The sequence below is a fragment of the Perognathus longimembris genome, chromosome 5 (genome assembly GCF_023159225.1).
Source record: "Perognathus longimembris pacificus isolate PPM17 chromosome 5, ASM2315922v1, whole genome shotgun sequence".
NCBI lineage: Eukaryota > Metazoa > Chordata > Mammalia > Rodentia > Heteromyidae > Perognathus > Perognathus longimembris.
Window position 1 is genome coordinate 59,386,074 of NC_063165.1, and position 23,592 is coordinate 59,409,665.

The window sequence follows — 23,592 nt, forward strand, 5'->3', positions numbered from 1 at the left end:
AAAACTAGATCCCGGAGGGATGAAAACTAGATCCCAGAGCATAAAGCAAGAGGGGGAGACTGTTCTTTATTTCCTAAGCTCCTGTTTGAATAAAAACTCTCCTCTCCTATTCCACAGAGCAGCTAATGTCCAAGATCTGGGTAGAAGAGATAGGAGATTAGGAAAGCTAGGCTAATATAGACATGAAGCTCTCAATTAGGAGCCAGGGAATGTTCCAGCATATATAGAACTTATGACTTATATTTCATATAGTTTGGTTTCATGATTCTAGCCTTACTGCTCTTCCAGACCATTCTAACATGTAGGTGACGTTTTCATGTTCTGCCTTTTCTTTGGCATTGTCTGGAATTGCTAAGCCTTGAAGACTTGAATATTCTTTACTATGCTTTCTTTGCCTTATATTGCAGACACAGAAAAGAACAGTGACCTTAGCCATTTAGGGTGCCCCCCCTAACCTCTCCTACCTCTTGACACTGGTTTAGATCAATAGTTTGGGGGAACATTCTAATTCATGATGCATGACTACAGCATTGCTGGACATGCTTTCTGCTTCACTCAATTTCTGAAGATAGAGCATTCTATAGCTAATATTGGCTAGTGTTTGTGTTTTGTGTATATGCACATGCATGAACCAAAGCCTCACACTCCTTAGGTGTTTTTGTTTCATTTTTGTTTCTGCTTTTCCCCAAAATCTGGCATTCTATGCCTTGAGACATATCCTCACTGTCTGCTTTTTTGCTTAACTATAGATAACAGTCTTGTGGACTTTCTTGCCCAGATTTTCAACTATGATGCTCAGATAGCACCGTCCTGAGTAGCTAGGATTCCAGATGTGAATTAATGTTACTTGACTTCTTTACAGCTCATGAACTCCTTGAAGAATTTGTAGAGGTCATCTGAGCTGTGCCAGGAAATTAGCTGGTCTTTCTTTGATAAGGAATAGTTGTTTTTTTCCAGACCTTTCAGAACTGGAAAGCTTTGAATATTGTTCTGGGCAGCAATGCTCAACCTGACTACAAATAGACTTCCAGGACAGTTTTTTTTTTAAATTAAACTTCAGGAGATTATTTGATAAAGGGTCTTTTGATCCTTTCCAACACAGAGGCAAACAACAATGGTCAACTATCTCCAGAGAGACTAGGTGTTTTCTGTTTTTGTTTTTTGTCGATTGTGGGGCTTGGACTTGGGGCCTAGGTGTTGTACCTGAGCCTCTTGGTGCTCAAGGCTAGTGCTCCAACCACTTAAACCACAGCACCACTTCCAAGAGACTGAGTGTTTCTATGTTCATCCTGGAGATTCTTAATCTAGAACTGTTCTTACTGTCCAGGACTTTGTTGACACATTCAGAGTTATGTGGAAAGAAGTATTGCCTTTGACTACAGAGGTCTGGTCTTTATTCCAACTATACAGAAAGTGAGCCAGAGAAGGACACTTACTTAGCAATTCTGGTGTTTACTGGTTAATTTCTGAGATTCCATTCTAGCTCCAAATTTCTGAGTACCTAAATGGAATCAACCTCTGCCCCCCCCCCATCCTTTTCTTCTGTCGCAGTAAGATTAAAAGCATTATACTTGCTGAGAAAGGAGGATGGAAGTTGAAAGCCAAACATACTCCACCACCCCCCCATCATAAAGGTTCTTTCAGAATCTAACACATGTTTTGTAAGGGCTTTTGCAGAGGAAATAAGAATGAGAGAAGATGCTCAGTCCTTCTAAGATCCATAATTTATTTTGCAATCTGTTTTTGGAGGAATGAATGGAAATCCTCTCTTTCACACACCTGCATTTGCTTGAGGCCTCTAAAATGGTTAGCATGATGATGAGTGGACTACATTCATGTATAACACATCTATGTATAATAGTGTGTTTGCTCTTCAACAGCTATGCCAGTCTCTTTCTTTGCAATGGGATGCATACATGTATGATTGCAATTAGAGAATGTGTATGTCGGTAGCACTGAGTGAAAATAAAATACTGCATAAATAGTGTGACAGGTGGAATTGTGTATCCCGTGTGTGCACAATTTTTTTAATCTTTAAGCCACTTTAGATTGTGTTGCCTCCCCTTCACGTCTGTGATTGATTTTGCCAGGCTAATGGTGCGTAAAAGCACTGTTGAGATCTGGGGGCGCCTCCTAGGCTGACGTCAGAGAGACAGTTTAAAAGGGGGAGAGACGGTGGAGAGTGCACAAACCTCTGCAGGAGAAGCAAGGTTCCCAGCCATTGCTGCCGCCTGCAGATCGGATCCGCGCTCGGGAGTGTGACCGCCTGCTTTCTAGTCCAGTTCCTCAGGCGCCGACACCATGCTGTCCTGCCGCCTGCAGTGCGCCCTGGCCGCGCTCTCCATCGCCCTGGCCCTGGGCGGTGTCACTGGCGCGCCTTCGGACCCCAGGCTCCGTCAGTTTCTGCAGAAGTCTCTGGCGGCTGCTGCAGGAAAGCAGGTAAAGAAACACCCCTGACGTTTTCTTTACCCTTTCCCAACCCTCCTTAGCAGGCTCCAGCCCTAGGAGTTTGAATTTGACAGGTGTTTTTATTCTAAAAGAATTTCAGTACTTTCCAGAGTCCTTCAGCTCTCAAACCTCCCAGAGAAACTTTTCGAGTCTAGAATTGCCTTTGTATCCCTTTCCTTTCTGATAGGTGCAGAAGATCACAGCTCAGGTGAGTCTTTTTCCTTACGTTCAAGAAAATTTGGAAATCTGGGTGGTTGGGCACAAAGGAACGGTAGCGTCTCTCCTGGGTGCAGCTCAGGAGAGGTGCTGACCTAGGTGCTGAAATGTGATCTTCCTTCCTTACTGGCACTCTGCAGACAAAGCAAATGTGTTTGTGATTACTTTCTGAAAAATGTTAAGAACTCTTCCCCACTTTCTAATTCATGATGTCGACTTTATAAAAACTGTCTTTGCCGACTCTGTCTCTCTCTGTCTCTCTCAACAAGCATAGCACTCGCTGCAACGTTTTCCCTTTTAAAACCTTCACGTTATTTAGTGATTTATAGAACCTACTTTTATTTATTTTTTAACCTTAATTGATTTTAAGTGCTACAAAAATGCAGTTGTGAAAACTGTGGCTCAGATATGACTCCAGCTGTTTCTCTAACTAGGGTTTTCCATGTCTTCTTTTCCCTCCTTCTCCTCCTCCTCTCTGTCTTTCCCTTCCCTTTCTGCCCCACACAGGAGCTGGCCAAGTACTTCTTGGCAGAGCTGCTATCTGAGCCCAACCAGACTGAGAATGATGCCCTGGAACCTGAGGATCTGCCCCAGGCTGCTGAGCAGGATGAGATGAGGCTGGAGCTGCAGAGATCTGCAAACTCAAACCCTGCCATGGCGCCCCGAGAACGCAAGGCTGGCTGCAAGAATTTCTTCTGGAAGACCTTCACATCCTGTTAGCCCTACTAATTATAATTGTCTACACCAGACCTCCAGCCCCTCTCCTCCAAACTCCATCTCTCTTCCCCCAATCCCCTGAGTCCTCAGTAAGACCCTTGCATTAGAAATCGAAACGTGTAAATACAAAATAAAATTATCATGAAATTATGGAAAAAACAGTGACTTGATTTCTTATTGAGTAAATCATTCTGTTCAATAATACATGATGAACTTGAGGTGTGGTTTTAGTAAACTTGCTTCAGATATGCACGCACTCCAATTCTCACAGATCTCTAAAAATTTTTGGTAGCAATATAGATTATGTTTCAAATGGTAACTCTTAATCTGGGTCATTTTCAGTTGAAATAACTTCAATTTGCTGCATAAATTTAAACTCAAAATCAACTATAATTACTGGAAGGGGTTGCAGCAAATATAGCTACATAGTAAATACACTTAAAATTATATATCGATTGTCAAAATGAAGATTAGTATTTCTGGGCAGACAGATTGAAATTCAGCAGGTTGATATGTAAGTTATATAAAATATTTTAAAATGGCAAGAAAATCCATTTACAAATTGCAGAAAGAAACTGGTTTAAGTACCTAAAATCTGTTAACATTTAAAGTTTGTTTCTAGTTTGTAAATGTTTATTCACAGAAACAGCACTGGTTGGTTTTATCTCTTCTTTGACAATTTCTCTGCAAGTGAAAAAGCTAAATGACAATCAATACCTGACTTAAAAGGAAGCTCCTAATTTTTGTTCAGGGGAGAATATAACCTTAATTATTAGGCGGCATGGGCGTTCTGTGGGTTTCAAGAAACATTTGTGTGTGATCACCTCACTGAATGCTGCACTGTGTTAAATCAAAATCATTATGGCAGAATATCTGAAAGACATATATATTTCATCAAAAGGAGTCAAATAAAAATGTAAAATATTATTAAAATAATACATTATAACCAATAGTATTACAAACTAAGTGGTACCACTTAAAACAGAAGCAAAGATATTTATAATTTAATTCATAGAAATAGATGTTCTTATGATATAGTTTTAGCTCTCAGTCATATTTGTCCAGAGCTTCTGGAAGAATAAACAAAATTTAAATATGTGGACTAAGAACAAATAGGCATCTTATGAATGTACTGTTGGAATATATAAAGATGAAAGGGGAAGCTTACATCTTCTAAAATATTTGTGCTTTATAGCACATATTTTTAATATGAATGTGGCTTTGAGCATGTTAATTCCCTAGCAGCTGATCAAACAAGAGGGGGAAAAACCCATGTAAGCCACTTTACTAATCTCTGTGAAAACAGAATATCATTTGAATTTCTGGTGCATCTTTTATTTACAAGAATTTTAGTGGATTATTAATGCACATACACTGAAAAGATTTGTCTGTGCTAAGTGCCTTATATACCTCTGGTTACCAACCAGCTTAGTGGAGTAATAGAGCCGCATTATTAGTATTGAAGCACAGAGGGATCACAATTTAATTGTTTTTTTCAGTAGCATATAAATGATATGAGTGCCAGGGGATTTTTAAGTTTTGTAATATCATCTTTAGTTGTCAGTTATTTATTAGAAGCTGGAAAATTCTCCCTGTGGAAACTGGCAAGAATTAGGGAGTCACTGGCTCACAAATATACTTAGTCTTCATTAAAAGCTTAAATTGAACGAGGCCTGTGAACACAATTACCTACCTTTCAGCCTCAGTTCCTCACCTCCATTAATAGAATGTTGTATTAAGGGATACTAGTATCTTTGCCGATATGATGGACTTTTTCTATTCTTACATTGAGGAGTACTGGAGGAGTTATGATTTGGAACCATTTAAGATCATGCATAAAGCATAGTTTTGTTCAATTTTTTAATATACAAAGGGTATAATTTTACATATTTATTTGTTTATTGTAAAAGATGATGTACAGAGGGGTTACAATTACATAAGTCAGGTGATGAGTACATTTTCTAATGGAATGGATATTTTTTTTTCAAATTTTTATTATCAAACTGATGTACAGAGAGGTTACAGTTTCATACGTTAGGCATTGGATACATTTCTTGTACTGTTTGTTACCCTGTCCCTCATACCCCCCCTCCTCCCCCTTTCCCTCCCCCCCAGGTGTTCAGTTCACTTACACCAAACAGTTTTGCAAGTATTGCTTTTGTAGTTGTTTCTCTTGTTTTACCCTGTGTCTCTCAATTTTGGTATTCCCTTTCAATTTCCTGCATCCAATACCAGTATACATGGTTTCCAATATACTCAGATAAGACTACAGAGATAGTGTAGGTACAACCACAGGAAGGTGATACAAGAACATCATCAATAATAGAAGCTACAGATACACATGGGATGTTGAAAGTAGTTACAACTGTGATATAACAATTGTTTCCATAACATGGAGTTCATTTCACTTAGCATCACCTTATGTGTTCATAAGGGTATAGCTATTGGGCCTTGTGATGCTCTGCTATGACTTGCCTAAACCTGTACTAATTATTCCCAATAAGGGAGACCATAGAGTCCATGTTTCTTTGGGTCTGGCTCACTTCACTTAGTATAACTTTTTCCAAGTCCTTCCATTTTCTTACAAATGGGACAACGTCATTCTTTCTGATAGAGGCATAAAATTCCTGGAATGGATATTTTTTAACTTCCTGTTTAGTTTGATTCTCTTGCATTCTAGCCACAATGCATCTTTTAGATGTTTTTCTTTCTTTTTTGTTACATGCTTCAGTAATCTTGCCCAATGTGTTATTTCTTGCAGTGAGAGAGCCTGGACACTGGCCCTGAGCTATTCTGCTCCAGGATAGTGCTCCTCCAATAGAGCCACAGCTCTGCTCTGGCTCTTGGGGGCAGTAAATTGAAGATAAGAATCTCATAGACTTTCCTGCTAGGGCTGGCTATGAACCTTGATCCTCAGATCTCAGCCTCCAGCTAGGATTATAGGCATGAGCCCCAGGCCAGGGTAAAGAAGAGAATTAGAGCTCTGGGATTAGGGTTTGATTCTATAATATTTATACAGGCATAATTCCCTACTGTGTTTATTTTTCATATTCAACATAATGTTCATCTTACTAAATGTATGAATGGAATAAATAGACATAAATTATAATCCCGAGTTTGTTTTTTTATTGTCAAAGTGATGTACAGAGAGGGGTTACAGTTTCCTACTAAGGCAGTGAGTACATTTCTTATCAAACTTGTTACCTCTTCCCTCGTTTTTCTCCCTCCTTCCCCCCTCCCCAGTTCTCCTCCTCCATGAGTTGCACAGTTGGATTGTGTCATATAGTTTTGTAAGTATTGCTGTTGCATTGGTTCACCTTTTACCCTTTGTCTCTCCATTTTGATGTTCTCCTTCCTTTCCCTAGTTCCAGTAAACATATATACAATACTTAAGGTATGCCCCTTTCTTTTGTCTTTTTTCCCCAGGGTTTTACCACTAATCCCAGGTTTTAAACCCTCCTTTTACCACCCCATCTCTGTCACTGGCTTGAAACATTCCAATCTCTTCTTGTCTATAGTTTTAAGTGAACAGACTATGGCATTTGTCTCATTTATTTCTTTTCAGTAAACATATGAATGTTTCCAAAGGTTCACGTGCTAGAAACAATATAACAATCTTGATACAAGGTAGATCTTTAAGAGGTGGGACTTGATGGAAGGAGATAAGCGAGGGAAGAGATTAATGCTTATCTTTGGAGATAAATCATGGAAAAGATTAATGTTAGGAAGGGATTAATGCTGATTTTGAAGTGGATGGTCCCACAGTAATAAGTTAGTTGCTGTGAAAGTAGGTGCCCATAAAATAGTGGGGATAGCCCCTTCTTGATAACTCCTGCTTCCTGTCTTATCATATAACCTTTTTCGTACATGTAGTCTTGTTATGTGATGCCACTTCATGTGTTGTGATAAATCCAGGAGACTCACATCAGAGATTGAGTAGATAGAGCCTACAGACCTTGAACGTCTGGCCTCCAAAACTGTAAGGACACTTTCTTCTCTGTAGAGCACTCCAATTCTGAATTTTCTTCCCTTGTCTTGCCTTGATTTCCTTTCCCTTCCTCTCCCTTCCCTCCCTTCCCTCTCTTCTAGTTTCCACTCCCCTCCTCTCCCATGCCCTCCTTTCCTTTCCTCTCCCTCCTCCTGTCCTCTCTTTCCTTCCTTCCTTCCTTCCTTCCTTCCTTCCTTCCTTCCTTCCTTCCTTCCTTCCTTCCTTCCTTCCTTCTTCCCTCTCTCCCTCCCTCCCTCCCTCTCTCCCTCCTTTCCTCCCTCTTTTTCTTCCTTCCTCCCGCCTCCCTCCCCTCTCTCTCCCTCTTCTTGTTTGAGACATAGCCTCATTTTGTTGTCTAGGCTGGATTTGAACTCATGATCCTCCAATTTTAGCCTCTGGGACAGCTGGGATTATAGACAAGAGTGGCCATACCCAGCTTGTTTTGCTATGAACAACACACAATGAATAAAGACATGTCCTTCATCCTCTGGCTCTGTAGTTATATCCTCTGAAATGTTAGCCTGAGGCTAAGATTTGAGGTCTTGAATTGTGTTTTTATGAAATATATAAATGAATCTGACTTTTACAAGCATTTTTCCCACTGGAGTTTGTATGTTTCTCAAGAGTTTCCAATAAATGTTTGGGGTCATGTAAAAAGCCACTGCATTTCTATTAGTTTTACATATAAAGTACATTAAGATGGTGACATTGTTATTGAGATAAAACAATATTATTCAAATTGATAGTATCTTAAGGAAATTTAGGCAGCTCAAATACTTGGGAAAGATAATGCACTTCTAGATAATTGCTGCTTGATTCTAATTTTCCTGTATAAAAAGTAGTAATACACATTTTCATTTCTAATGCTGCATTAAGGTCAGATGGCACACTTGCTGAAGGAAAACATTAAGCTCCCTGGAATTGCTCTCCTTGGGTAGCAATTTATTGACTCCGAGATGCACATTATGTGAACAAAACTTACAAACTTAACTAGGACACAGTTCTTTCACCCTCACTTTTCCATCCATATGCACCCACTCATTCACCCACTCGCTTCCCGAACTCTGCTGAAGGCAATGATCTTATGAGCCTTCTCATCACTCTCTTCTTTATCATTACTTTCATTTCTTATTACTTGTGCCCGAACCTGTTGTCTTTGTAAAGGCTCTCAAAGCAAGGTCTACAGCCTTCCAACGTATGCTGGAATTCTTTGGCTCTTCAGCTCTTTATTTCATTTGAATTGTCAATAACTTAGCTTTGGTTCATGTATTTGTCTTTGCACTGGGAAGATGTCTGAAGTTGTTGTTGCTGCTGCTGCTGCTGCTGCTTTTTCCTTCTTTCAGTTTTTCTTCTCTAATATTCATTCCACTTTATGACAGCAGTGTCCTAATTCGTTTTGGCTAACCACCTGCCTGTGCATTCTTTTTTTTTTTTCTTCAAATTTTTATTATCAAACTGATGTACAGAGAGGTTACAGTTTCACACATTAGGCATTGGATACATTTCTTGTACTGTTTGTTACCTTGTCCCTCATACCCTCCTCCTCCTCCGCCTTACCCTTCCACCCCCCCCCCCCCCGGAGGTGTTCAGTTCACTTACACCAAACAGTTTTGCAAGTATTGCTTTTGTAGTTGTTTCTCTTTTTTTACCCTGTGTCTCTCAATTTTGGTATTCTTTTTCAATTTCCTAATTCCAATACCAGTATACACGGTTTCCAATATATTCAGATAAGATTACAGAGATAGTGTAGGTACAACCACAGGAAGGTGATACAAGAACATCATCAATAATAGAAGCTACAGATACACATGGGACGTTGACAGTAGTTACAACTGTGATAAAACAATTGTCTCCATAACATGGAGTTCATTTCACTTAGCATCATCTTATGTGTTCATAAGGGTATAGCTATTGGGCCTTGTGATGCTCTGCTATGACTTGCCTAAACCTGTACTAATTATTCCCAATAAGGGAGACCGTAGAGTCCATGTTTCTTTGGGTCTGGCTCACTTCACTTAGTATAATTTTTTTCCAAGTCCTTCCATTTTGTCTGTGCATTCTTGGTTAGCTGTTTGTATTTAGATTGACTTCATTTCTAATAAAGGGATGATATTATAACTAGAATGGATTAGAATATATCATCCCTTGCCTATAGAAATTGATTCATGGCTGATAATGACCAATCCTAGTACAATATAGGTCTGTTTTTCAGTATAGCTTGGATATCTTTTCCCCTGTGCATGAAGAAACAGACTATTCCTAAGACTTTTTGTCAACTATATTGAGTTTTCCACTGTTATCTGAAGACTTGTGCTTAGAAGGAATGGTGGAGAAATGTAAAATTTCCAAGTCACATTCATGTACAACATGATCTTATATAAAAAGAAAAAAAATTCTACCATTGTACTATCCATATGTATACTCCAATAATTTTTTTTTTGGCCAGTCCTGTGGACTGGACTCAGGGCCTGAGCACTGTCCCTGGATTCTTTTTACTCAAGGCTAGCACTCTGCCACTTGAGCCACAGTGCCACTTCTGGCCGTTTCCTGTATATGTGGTGCTGGGGAATTGAACCCAGGGCCTCATGTATACGAGGCAATCTTGCCACTAGGCCATATTACCAGCCCCTCCAATAATTATTTTATTCCTTAAAATCTGGGTAAATTTTGCTGTACTTTTAGTTAACATTTATTATATTTTATTATTTTCTTTTTATGTGATGGCAATAGAACCCATGCATGCTAGCCAAGGGCTTTGCCTATGATATATTCCCCTAGACAAGTTTATACCTACACTCCCCGGTACCATGTATTGTTAGTTTTGCAGACTAGCAAGAGATTATTTGTACTTCTTCAGATTCTGTTCACTTGGATGGCACCTCTCCACATTAGAGCCACTAGTGTGTGGCTGTAGTGCTGGAACTATTCAGTTTTTGGTGGGTGCCTCTATAGCATGACTGGACAGTACTTTTTCATTTAGTCAAGCAGATCCTCCATGAGGCTTTGGTTATGTCCTGAGATACATAGAAGACACAATGTAATAGGAGTAGAGACTATGAGTAAACTACTTGCACCTTCAAGATGTGCTGGAGACTTGTCTCCTACAGATCACTTCTGTATGTTTCTAGAGAGTTGCTGTGTGCACTGAAAGGTAGGAGTTAGTGGGTCAAACAGTACATTTTTTGTAAGTTGAGGTTACATTATAATTGGTGGTCCATGTGAGAAAAGCATCTTTTTTTTTCTAAACCAAAGTAGCTTGCTTCCTTTCTGTTAATTTATGAGAATTGTTTATCCTGCTTTGGCCAGGTGGCTTGGCCAAAGTTACTTCTTTCTGCTACACTTTAATGAAGATATCTTGTCTAGTTACATCCTATGAACTAAACCACATCTTTTTGTGGACTGTGAATTTGAGCTCAGTCATGAGCACAGGGGTAGGGCCTGCTGGGTTAAGGATAAAATGGGAGCAGCCTTCCTGCTCTGTGTGCTTGCCCGCCAGATTTTTGACTGATGGCCTATTTATAGGCAGTAAACTTTACCCGGACAGATTCCTTTTGAGTGATGTCTTTAGCCATATGTGACAATATCCAATATCCTCAGCCATTTCTAACATCATGGTTAAGGCCAAGCATCCAGTCTGTAATAGGGCCTACAAAGAAGTCAGAATCTAGTTATTTCTTTAAGGAGCATTTTTTTTTTTTTTGTAGAAAACAGAAGTGTTACATTCCACATCAACTACACCATCAGCCCAATGTACCCTAATACCTTGCTATGTGCTACACATATGTCAAATACTATCAAGCTTCTGGGAATTATGGTCAAAATGATAGAGTCACTTGTATAGTAGCCTAGACTTGCAAAGAGTTCTTTAATTCTGAGCCTTTCTATCACCTGAAATACAGATAATGAGCCTTGATAGTAGTATGTCCAAATATAGCATATATTGATTTCCAAATCTGAGCTCACTGCTCTCTTTTCTCTCAAAGGAAGTAACAAAGTATAGGTGTAACTATAACTTCTTTTTTGGTAAGAATGTCATAAATCATAGAAATATTACTGGCATAGCTTCTTTTGTTGATGGTCCTCTTGTATCACCTTCCTGTGGTTATCCCAGCACCATCACTGTATCTCATCTGAGTACCCTGGATACTGTATATACTGGTATTAGAACTAGGGAAGTGAAAGGGAATATCAAAATCAAGACACAAAGGAAAAAAAGACAACTCCAAAAGCAATACTTGAAAAACCATTTGGTGTAAACCAACTGAACAACTCACAGTGGGAGAGGAGAAGGGGGTGGGGGTCGGGGAGAACAAGGGAGGAGGTAACAAATAGTACCCATGGCCTTATGTATGACATTGTAACCCCTCTGTACATCATTTTGACAATAAATAAGTAATTATTAAAAAAGAAATTTTACTGGTGTTAAATGCTCTTAGATGTATGTGTGTATATATAAAATATATACATAATAAATATATAAATTATACTTGGATATATTATACAATAATATATAAATTATATAATATATTCTATATAATTATATATGTGTATATACATGTCTATCTATCTATATGAAATTTGCCACCCTATAGAAGATATAGGATTTACCAAGATGGTTAGGAAAGTTGCTGCCTCCTGTTTATCTGCTCTAGTCTCCATGATACCAAAGCAATAAGCAGGAGTAACATCTTGTAAGGTATAAAATTTATTGAAATCCTTTAGGACCACATAATGACATAAGGTTTGAGAGTTAATATAGCATCAAGTTACTTCTGGAGGAGGAGGGTAAATCCTGGAGAAAATCAGAAGTACTCAATGATAAGACTGATAAAGTCAACAGAGATTAGACTGTCCCATCACCAAGCACAGGGAATAAACAAATGACAAGGTAATATTTGGACAGTTTTACAGAACAGGTAAAATAACGAAATGAAGAAACCATTGCTTTTAATTTATTTCAAGATACAGTCTTGCTATATTACCTAGGCAATTTTCAAACCTTTGCTTTCCACTAGTTGTCCTGCCTTAACCTCTTGAGTAGCTAGACCAACAAGTGTGTACCAGCATACCCATATTTAAGTTGACTGTTAAAGTATTCCATGTACTGTGTGCTATCCAGTCTAATTTAAAACCAGGCTACTGAATGGCAGTGAGTTCCAGTGGTTATTTTTGATTTAAAAAAATCTGAAATTTCACCTTATTCGATAAAATAAAGTTTCAGGAACTCTTTCGTGTGTAACTAATTTTGCTTTTGTGATATATTAGTATAGGAAATACATATTTTTGCACTTTCTTTTCATTCTATAATTCTGTTTGCAAGTCCTTACAAGATTGTCCTTGCTATCTATAGCCACCAGTCTCACCCATTGTCCAGCATCTACACAACAACTGTATTGTTTATCAAGTCTAAGTTTCTCTTCACTTATAAGATAGCCATAACCATAATTACCTTGCCTACTACATAAGACCACTATTGAACTAATAAGTGCGATTAGTCATTTTATTTGAGAAAAGGTTTGAACAACATACTTGGAGTTACAAATGAAATTTTCAGAAGGTGAAGTTTGTTTTGCTTTGTTTGCCAGTCTTGGGGCTTGAACTCCGGGCCTGGGCAATGTCCCCGAGCTTCTTTTGCTCAAGGCTAGCACTTTATCACTTCAGACACAGTGCCATTTCTAGATTTTTTCTGTTTATGTGGTACTGAGGAATTGAACCCAGGGCTTCATGCATGCAAAGCAAGCACTCTACTACTAAGCCACATTCCCAGCCCTAAAAGATGATGTTTAATTAATTCTTTTTTCTTTTCCCAATTCCAACTTAAGTTTTTTATACTTGAAGATACTCTCTTGTTAGAAGAAGAAAAAAAGGAAGGAAGGAAAAAAGAGAAAAGGAAGAAAGAAAAAAAATAGAAAAAATATCTAATAGAACAAAATAATGCTCCAATGTTGTTAGGATCTTAGTTTCCATGAAATGGTACTAGTCTTGAGAGATATTACAACATTCTGCACAAAGCGGCATTTTGTTACTTTAAAGACTGAATCCTATAAAAATTCAGCCCCCGAAATATTCATGTCCCAGTGAATAAAATAGCTAATATTTACAGTACATTATAAGTGCCTTCATAACTATTTTTTTTTTTTTTTTTTTGGCCAGTCCTGGGCCTTGGACTCAGGGCCTGAGCACTGTCCCTGGCTTCTTCCCACTCAAGGCTAGCACTCTGCCACTTGAGCCACAGCGCCGCTTCTGGCCGTTTTCTGTATATGTGGTGCTGGGGAATCGAACCTAGGGCCTCGTGTATCCGAGGCAGGCACTCTTGCCACTAGGCTATATCCCCAGCCCCCATAACTATTTTTTATATCACAGAAGACTGGGAAAGGAAGGAGTAAGTTTCAGTTGAGTCATCAAGAGAGTCTATTGGGAAGAGATAGAGCTTAGAGCATGGGGAGACATTTGAGATGAGAGCTGGAGACTTACTGGTATTAATAAAGAATAAGAGCATTTTAGGTTAAGAATGTGTGAGGGGAAATAATATTTTCTTTATTGTCTGTGTATTTAATGAATCCAATCTAAATGCAGTGAGAAAGTCATTTTGTACTCATATGATTGGGTTTATGTAGCCTGAATCATTCATTCTGTGGAAAGAACTGAGGTAGGACATGAGAGTCCCAAAGAACGTCATTCTTCATGCAGGAGACTAAGTATTAAAAGGAAAGCCCCTGTAAATAATGAAGAACAAAAAGGAAAACCCAAAGGAAGACAGAGAAGAAAGTTCACTTGTGATTAACAATCAGCAGAAAGCCAGTGAAGTGAGCAAGCTAAATGAGCCAGTGTGGGGCCTTGAGTTCAAACTGCAGTACCAGCTTCCAAAAAAAAAGGATTTATAAGAGAGAATTAACAATAACAGTGCTTCTGCTGCTGCTAAAAAGTAAAGGGCTAACAATGATAGTAAGACGGTGTATGGTTTTAGTCTTGACATGGAAAGAGCTTGGATATCCTTTCTCCAAACTACAAGAAAAATGTTAAATAAACCGAAATAAAAATTTCAGTAGATCTATCAAAGTATTAAAATTACAGGGAAAGTCATCACTATAAAAGCAAGTCAGGGCTAGGATATAGCCCAGTGGCAAAGCACTTCCTTAGCAAGTTCAATGTCCTGGGTTCGATCCCCAGTACCAAAAAAGAAAAGACAAAGAAAAAACAAAACAACCAAGAAAGTATGCCAATACACATCACCATAGCCAAATCAACTCACTAGAATGATACTCCACTGTAGTCAGTCATGAGTAGGAACACATACTTTTGACAGATTTCTGGAGGCTCAGCATAGGGTAGCTATAGAGTGAAATCTCTTGGGGACCTTGTCTTTGGAAGATGCCCACACTTTTATATGTTTTAGGATGAAATAGATTCACTGCTGAATTCTACCAGGTCTTTAAGGAAGAAGTAACTATTCAAAAAAGATTTTAAAAATGCCTTTTTCTTTTGTCTTTCTTCCCCATGGTTTTACCCTTGATGTCACTGTAACTGATTTCATTACTCTGGGTATTGTATATACGTTTATTGGAACTAGCGAAGGGAAGGGTAGCATCAAAATTGAGAGACAACGGGTAAAAGGAGAACCAATACAACAGCAATACTTAAAAGATAAATATGCTGTAAACCAACTGCACAACTGGAGGGGAGAGGAAGTTAAGGAGGGGGAAAGGTGGGAGAAAAATGAGGGAGGAGGTAACAAGTTTGATAAGAAATATACTCACTGCCTTATGGATGAAACTGTAACCCTTCTGTACATCACTTTGACAATAAATAAATAGAAAAACCTAGAAAGACTCTCATTATTTTGCAATGGAAAAAGTCTTTAAGTTGGAACTGTAAAAAAAAAAAAAAGAAAGGAATGCTGTCTAACTTATTCTATGAAGCCAATATTAGCCTATTTCCCATTCTGTGTAATGGTACAACAAAAAGTGGAAGTTTTGGATATAGTTGTAAGAATATTGTAGTTTTCTTTGACCTTTGTTATTTCTTTCTGTGTGCTGATTTGGAGCTTGGCTTGCTTTTCTTGTTCTATGAGGGTGAAGTGTGTCACTAGTTTATTTATTTAAGATCTCTTTGATTTTCTTTCCTTTTTTTTTTTTTAAACCTGAGGTTTGTCCTCAGGGCCTGGGCACTGTCCCGGACCTTTTCCACTTAAGGTTTCTGCTCTACCTCATTGAGCCACAGTGCCACTTCCAGTTTCCTGCTGGTTAATTGGAGATAGGAGTCTCGTGGATGTTCCTGCCCAGGCTGGCTTTGAACTGCAATTCTCAGCTCTCAGTCTTCTGAATAGCTACTACTACAGACATGAGCCACTGCACCCAGCTTGATTTTCTTAAGCATAAGTATTCCTGGATATTAACATTTCTCTTAGCTGCCTTTGAGGGATTGCAAAGTCTATGTTAAATCGTTTTCATTTAATTTTGTTCTTCTTTATTGTCAAAGTGAAGTATAGAGGGGTTTCATATGTAAGGCTACATTTTTTAATCAACTTGTTACCTCCTCCCTCATTTTTGCCCTGTCTCCCCACTCCCCACTTCCCTCCCCCTATGAGTTGTACAGTTGGTTTAAACCAACTGGTTTTGTAAGTATTGCTATTGCAATGGTTTGTCTTCTTATCCTTTGTCTCTTGATTTTTGGTATTCCCTTTCCCTTCCCTAGTTCCAATACACGTATATACAGTATCCAGGGTACTAAGATCAGTTACAGTAATAGCAGGAGTAAAAACACAGGAAGGGAATACAAGAGGGAAAAAAAGGTACGGTTTTACACAGTATGTTGAAATTAACTGCAACAGTGATATACCACTCATTTCCATAACATGGAGTTCATTTCCTTTAGCATTATGTGTTCATGTGGGCATAGCTATTGAGCTATTGTGATCTTCTGCTATGTCTATCATAGAGATGTACTAATTATTCCCTATAAGGGAAACCACAGAGTTTTTTTTTGGTCTGGCTCACTTCCCTTAGTTCTATGCCTCTTTCAGAAAGAATGATACTACCCTACTTGTAAGGAAATGGAAGGTCTTGGAAAAAATTATTTTCATTTTTATTCAATAATTTCTTCAATGACTCACTTTTCATTCAAAAATGTATGTGTTTACACACTCTATGTGTTTACACACTTTCTGTTATTAATTTCTAATGATATCAGAGATGGAAGATAAGGTTGTAAAATATTGCAGTCAAACAATAAAGAAAAATAATGGACAACTTTTATTACAATCTTCAAGAACTATGTAGTATAATCAAGAGGCCAAATCTAAGAATCCATGGGGTATAAGTTTTACTTCTAGGTTGATTGAAGTACTGTTTGTTCTTTTCTTTCACCATTATCAATATTAGAATTTTTTTGGTTTGCTGAATGGAACATATTTGAGTCTCTCATACTTTTTTAATGGGTTCATCTGGTCCTCTCATGAAAATGATTCTTCTCTGAGGTCTTGGGTTTGTGAGTTTGTCTTCTTCCTCCATGTGTCATATTCTGTATGAGTATCTTCTGCAATACTGGTGTAGTTTGTCTCAATTCTGTATTCTGTCATCAAGAGAACCACAATACAGCCCTGTAGAAACTCTAAGGAGGAGAGACTGGAACTTACTGCTCTGGGGTAGAGAGACTAGAGCTCAGTAGCTGTGGGGAGAAGAGATAAGAGCTCTGCCCTTTTTCCTTCAGCTTTCAGCACAGAGCAGTTAACTGTGCAGAGCAAGGTAGTACAGGCATCTCAGGCATGGCACCAGATAGAGTCCAGCTCAGCCTGTTTGTTTTTCTTTCTTTCTTTCTTTTTTCTGTTGTGGGGCTTGAACTCATGGACTGGGCGCTGTCCCTGAGCTTCTTTGTGCTCACAGCTAGCACTCTACCACTTGAGCCAAAGCGCCACTTTCAGTTTTTGAGTGGTTAATTAGAGATTAGAGTTTCAAAGGGACTTTTCTTCCAAGGCTGGCTTTGAACTGAACTCCTCAGATCTCAGCCTCCTGAGTAGATAGAATTATAGGCGTGACCCAACATTACCCCGCTCAGCTCAGCCCAGCCTTTAAACTCTCTTTGTGGCTTTAGCCAGGCACAGCTTTGAATTGCTCTGTAAAACTGAGAAGTTGAAAGGTATGATCTCTCACCTCTCATTTTCTTTTTCTTATTTAGGACATGGTTTATTGGGCTTTCCCTCATTACAGAGAGAACATATCCTCATAAATTTCCAATTCCTTTTAAGCATAAGGAGGAGGGGGAGGTGAGAGGCACAGAGAAAGAACTGGAGACCTTTGTCTTTATAGACACAGATAATTCAGAATTTTACTAGCTTCTATAAACCACAGGTGAATATGAGGGTGAGACAGAAGAGGTAGGTGAGGGGGCAAGGACTGGTGAAGTGCAAAAATCAAAAACAAAGGAGCTCAAGTGATAATCATAAAAAAATGAAGCCACACTAATTAAAAATAGCTGAAACTCCAGAGATGCACTGAAAAGCAATCACACTGGATTGTTCAAATTAAGAACAACAAAGAAATGGCTGGGCAAGCTCACTCCATATTTGGAATACTTAAAAAAATAAGCACTGATATTAGAAAAAGCTTTTTCCTTGTGCAAATTCTCCCCTGCTTGCAGAAAGAGAAAAAATGAAATTTCTCCATTATTTTCTTCTACTCTTTGGTTTCTGAAATGTAAAGAGAATGAAATTTAATTCCCTTTAAATGTTTTCCTTCTGGGCTGTAAAGCTGCTGGCATCATTTATCCCTGGCCCAGTACTTATATAATTTGGATACCATGAGAACCCTTAGAAGTCATTAAATAAAAAGAAGACATCAAATAATAATAATAAAGAGTGCAATTAAAATGCTAGACCCAATAAGCTTGACAGAAGACTTGATTTAAATGCAACCCTAAGACCCAGAGTATTAGATATTAATGAGTAAGGGGATTCAGCTATGATAGATGGGGTTTTAAACATGTGTTGGGAGTGAGAAAGGGCCAGCATTCTTTATGGCTGGGTAGTCTTCTTTTGTGCTGTACAGAGAAAGGAAGGACATTATTGATCCATGTCCCTGAACCTTGGAATGGAAATAGGTATTGGGCAGGGTGAATGAAAAGGGCATAGATCTCAAATGTATGCACTTCATTAGGATGAGATGCTTAAATAAGAGAAAGACATTCAGCCTGGAGAGGAGGACTAAGACTTAGAGGTATTTTTCCTCTCATCTCTGCCCTGTCTGAATTGCAGAGTGGATCAGGGGATCTCTCTGTTGGAAACTAGATGAGTCTGGACAAGCAGCCTCCATGTGTGCTGCGAAATCCCAGATTCAGGCCCTTTTCAGTGAAGTCAGGGTCTGACTCTACCCTAGGGAGCATAGGACACTCCAGCAAGTTTCAAAAATGTCTTTCAAGGGCCATAACACGATGGCAAGGCCACTTGTTTCAAGACCTTCTTGGGGCTCTGGAGTTACCTTGTTACTCTTTTGAAAAATTATATTTTAATTTTTTTAATAATTATTTATTGTCAAAGTGATGTACAGAGGGATTACAGTTTCATACGTAAGGCAGTGGGTACATTTCTTGTACGATTTGTTACCTCCTCCCTCATCCCTCCCCCTTCCCCTTTCCCTCTCCCCACATGAGTTGGTCAGTTGGTTTACACCAAATGGTTTTGTAAGCATTGCTTTTGGAGTCATTTGTCTTTTTATCCTTTATCTCTTGATTTTGATATTCTCTTTCCCTTCCCTAATTCTAATACCAGTATATACAGTATCCAGGGTACTCAGATGAGATACAGTGATAGCATGGGGCCAACCACAGGAAGGGGATACTAGAGGATGATCAACAACAAAAAAAACTACAGTTTCACATGGCATGTTGAAAGTAATTACAACAGTGATATAACACTCATTTCCATAACATGGAGTTCATTTCACTTAGCATCATCTTATGTGTTCATAAGGGCATAGCTATTGGGCTCTTGTGATCCTCTGCTGTGACTAGCCTAAACCTGTGCTAATTATTCCCTATAAGGGAAACCATAGAGTCCATGTTTCTTTGGGTGTGGCTCACTTCATTTAGTATATTTTTTTTTCCAAGTCCTTCCATTTCCTTACAAATGGGGCAATGCCATTCTTTCTGATAGAGGCATAAAATTCCATTGTGTATATGTATCACAATTTCCTGATCCACTCATCTACTGAGGGGCATCTGGGTTGATTCCATATTTTGGCAGACAAATTGTGCTGTGATGAACATTGTTGTGCTGGTGGCTTTAGTGTGTTCTTGTTTGTAATCTTTTGGGTAGATGTCCAAGAGTGGGGCTGCTGGGTCGTAGGGAGCTCTATGTTTAGCCTTCTGAGGAATCTCCATACTGCTTTCCAGAGTGGTTGAACAAGTCTACATTCCCACCAACAATGAAGTAGGGTTCCCTTTTGGCCACATCCCCTCCAGCATTTGTTATTGTTACGTTTTCCTGATAATGGACATTCTTACTGGGGTGAGGTGGAATCTCAATGTTGTTTTGGTTTGCATTTCTTTTATGGCCAGTGATGTAGAACACTTTTTCATGTGTCTCTTGGCCACCTTGTTCCTCTTGAGTGTGCCATCTGGGAACACCAGCTCAAAACTGGACAAAGGAGCTGAGGATCTTGAATAACTTGCTCTTCTCTTCCCTTTTCAGGATAGACTTGGAAGCAAGATCAGAAATCATCTGGTTTAGAGAGTAAGGTGCAAGAGGTGTAAAGTGCAAGAGTGGGCCTTCCAGGAAGTTTATAAACCCTCAGAAATGGTGGTGGGAGGGTCTTTCTAAGAGTCTGACATCTGGCTGGGATAACTGGGAAGATACTATGGAAAAGAGGGTCTTGTAGGCTTTCTGAGCTCATATCCCCTTATCAAGCCCTCACATTAACTTGGCTTTGGAAGGCATTACTTACCCTCCTGTCATACCCCTTTCACATCTTATAAGGTCCTGAATATTTGTGTAGACTGAGAAATTTCCCCTCAAGGAGCTCTAGATCCTGAGCCTCAGAATCTCAGAGCATTACCTTACAGAGAAAAACCACTTTTCAAAGGTGATTAAATTGAGGATTTTGAGATAGAATATTAAATGACTAACTTCTAATACCTGAATATATCCTGTCTTTTTCAAATGGAATTAGGGGAAGGCTTGGAACAGAAAATACAGGGAAGGAAACAGAAAAGCATGCTATATGCTGCTTCCTGGAAAAACAAGGATCCATGAACTGAGGAACACCACCGTAGAAATTAGGAAACACATTGTCTCTGGGAACATCTGTAAGGTACATTATCTTTCTGAGACCTTGTGACAATGAAACTGGATCCAGACTTTTGATCTCAAGAACTGTAAAAATGAAACAGAAGTAGAAGAAAAGATGGAAAATTCAAAGGAGGAGGGCAAAGAGAAGGAAGAGGAGGAGGAAGAAGAGGAGAGGGAAAAGGAAGAGGAGAAAGAGCTAAGTAAAACCTAAGCAACCAAATAAATAAAAACTTGTATTTTGTTTTATACCACAAGTTTGTTGTTCTTTGTTACAACAAATGCAAGAAACTCCTGCCACATCAGATGGGGTTTGTTTATTTTGTCAGAGGATGAAATAAAGCAAACCAGCCATGTGAGCAGAACATGCAGATTCTCTTCTGAACATGCTAATTAGATTCTGTGTTAATAGAACATAGTAAGTTGACTTTGTTGCCTTTTCAGTCTCTATCTCAACTTATACTAAGCAGAAAAATCCCATTTGCTTAAATACAGAACAACATAATTTCTGAATTTCATGTTAGTTTGATTCACAGTGAACTTAATTTCAGTAATACTTTGCTGCATTTGGTTAATTTTTTTTTTTTAACCAGTCCTGGGGCTTGGACTTAGGGCCTGAGCACTGTCCCTGGCTTCTTTTTGCTCATTGCTAGCACTCTACCACTTGAGCCACAGTACTACTTCCTGCTTTTTCTGTTTATGTGATGCTGAGGAATCAAACCCAGGCTTCATGTATATGAGGCGAGCACTTTACCACTAAACCATATTCTTAGCCCGTTTGATTAATTTTTGATGCCAGCACTGAAAATAAAAGCCTGAGGGACTTGGCTGTTGCCTTCCTTTGTTCCCAGGGATATGAGGTAATAGCAGAAAACACTAGAAATGTGGCAACTTACTGGGCACCAGTGGTTTGCATCTGTAATCCTAGCTGCTTAGGAAACTGAAATCTGAGGATAGAATTTGAAACCAGCGTGGGAAGAATGTCTGAGAGACTTTTAACTGCAATAAACCAGCAAAAAAGCTGGAAGCAGAGCTGTGACTCATGTGGTAGAAGGCCAGAGTCAAGTGAAAAAGTTAAGGGAAAGCAGCCAAGCCCTGAGATCAAGCCCTAGCAGCATCCCCCTTCCCCCCGCACACAGCTACACACACACACACACACACACACACACACACACACACATCTTTCTTTTGTACTTGTGGTGACACACTGCAGAGATTATTACTGAAATGACTTTATTTAATGTGAAACTGATCCTTTTACCCTCCATGAATTTATTGAAGTGAACTCAATGGTGACACCATTTGCTTTCTTTCAGCTCACAGAAAAAACACTTTTCCTTCGGTGCTATTTATTCATAGACTCATATTGACAGAGCTGGATATCTTGTTGTCAGTTGGGACAATACGAAATTAGCATTTCATGAACCTAAGTAGTGCTTCTGGCTCAGATACTTGGAGAAGTTTCAGAATACTAAGGGTTCTGTTAGCTTTTTATGAGTATACATTAACTATATAAAACATTGAGTTTTTTTTTCAAATTTTTATTATCAAACTGATGTACAGAGAGGTTACAGTTTCATACGTTAGGCAATGGAAACATTTCTTGTACTGTTTGTTACCCTGCTTCTCATACCCCCCTCCCTCCTCCCCCTTTCCCTTCCCCCCCCACACCCCCCCCCCCGCCCCGGAGGTGTTCAGTTCACTTACACCAACCAGTTTTGCAAGTATTGCTTTTGTAGTTGTTTGTCTTTTTTTTACCCTGTGTCTCTCAAATTTGGTATTCCCTTTCAATTTCCTACTTCCAATACCAGTATACATGGTTTCCAATATACTCAGATAACATTACAGAGATAGTGTAGGTACAACCACAGGAAGGTGATACAAGAACATCATCAATAATAGAAGCTACAGATACACATAGGATGTTGAAAGTAGTTACAACTGTGATATAACAATCATTTCCATATCATGGAGTTCATTTCACTTAGCATCATCTTATGTGTTCATAAGGGTATAGCTATTGGGCCTTGTGATGCTCTGCTATGACTTGCCTAAACCTGTACTAATTATTCCCAATAAGGGAGACCATAGAGTCCATGTTTCTTTGGGTCTGGCTCACTTCACTTAGTATAATTTTTTCCAAGTCCTTCCATTTCCTTACAAATGGGGCAATGTCATTCTTTCTGATAGAGGCATAAAATTCCATTGTGTATATGTACCACATTTTCCTGATCCATTCGTCTACGGAGGGGCATCTGGGTTGGTTCCAGATTCTCGCTATGACAAATTGTGCTGCGATGAACATTGTTGTGCTGGTGACATTACTGTGATTTTGTTTGTGGTCTTTTGGATAGATACTCAAAAGTGGGGTTGCTGGGTCATAGGGGAGTTCTATATTTAGCCTTCTGAGGAATCTCCATACTGCTTGCCAGAGTGGCTGAACCAGTTTACATTCCCACCAACAATGAAGTAGGGTTCCCTTTTGGCCACATCCCCTCCAACAATTGTTATTGTTAGTTTTCTTGATATATGACATTCTTACTGGGGTGAGATGGAATCTCAATGTTGTTTTGATTTGCATTTCTTTTATGGCCAGTGAAAAACATTGAGATTTTTTTTATTTTCCTTTTTCTACTTGAGAATTCCTATGATGCAATGAAAAATGTGCTGAACTTTAAACATCACAATTCTTTCATTTAATACTAACAACCTTATGAAATGCATATTAATTTTTAAATTGAGACAATCTCAATTGTATATTGAGTACAAAAAATTATGAATTTAAAGAAATACAGAGTGAAAATGAGCATTTCTTTTAATTATCCCTACTTTAACAGGAAAAGCTTAAGGAATGCATAGTAGAGCCTGAATCTACGCTATTTGACTTCCAAGGATTTCTTGTCTATCAATTGTGTACTGTACAACAGTATTGAGTGGTTTTGGAGAG

General features: G+C 38.8%; 1 protein-coding gene across 1 annotated transcript; it reads left to right on the plus strand.

Moving 5' to 3' along the window:
• The first annotated feature begins 2,301 nt into the window (after positions 1-2,301).
• On the plus strand, positions 2,302-3,384 carry Sst (somatostatin). The gene is made up of 2 exons (XM_048346005.1): positions 2,302-2,439; positions 3,172-3,384. The coding sequence occupies exons 1-2, from the start codon at positions 2,302-2,304 to the stop codon at positions 3,382-3,384; spliced, it is 351 nt and encodes a 116-aa protein (XP_048201962.1).
• Positions 3,385-23,592: the final 20,208 nt, after the last annotated feature.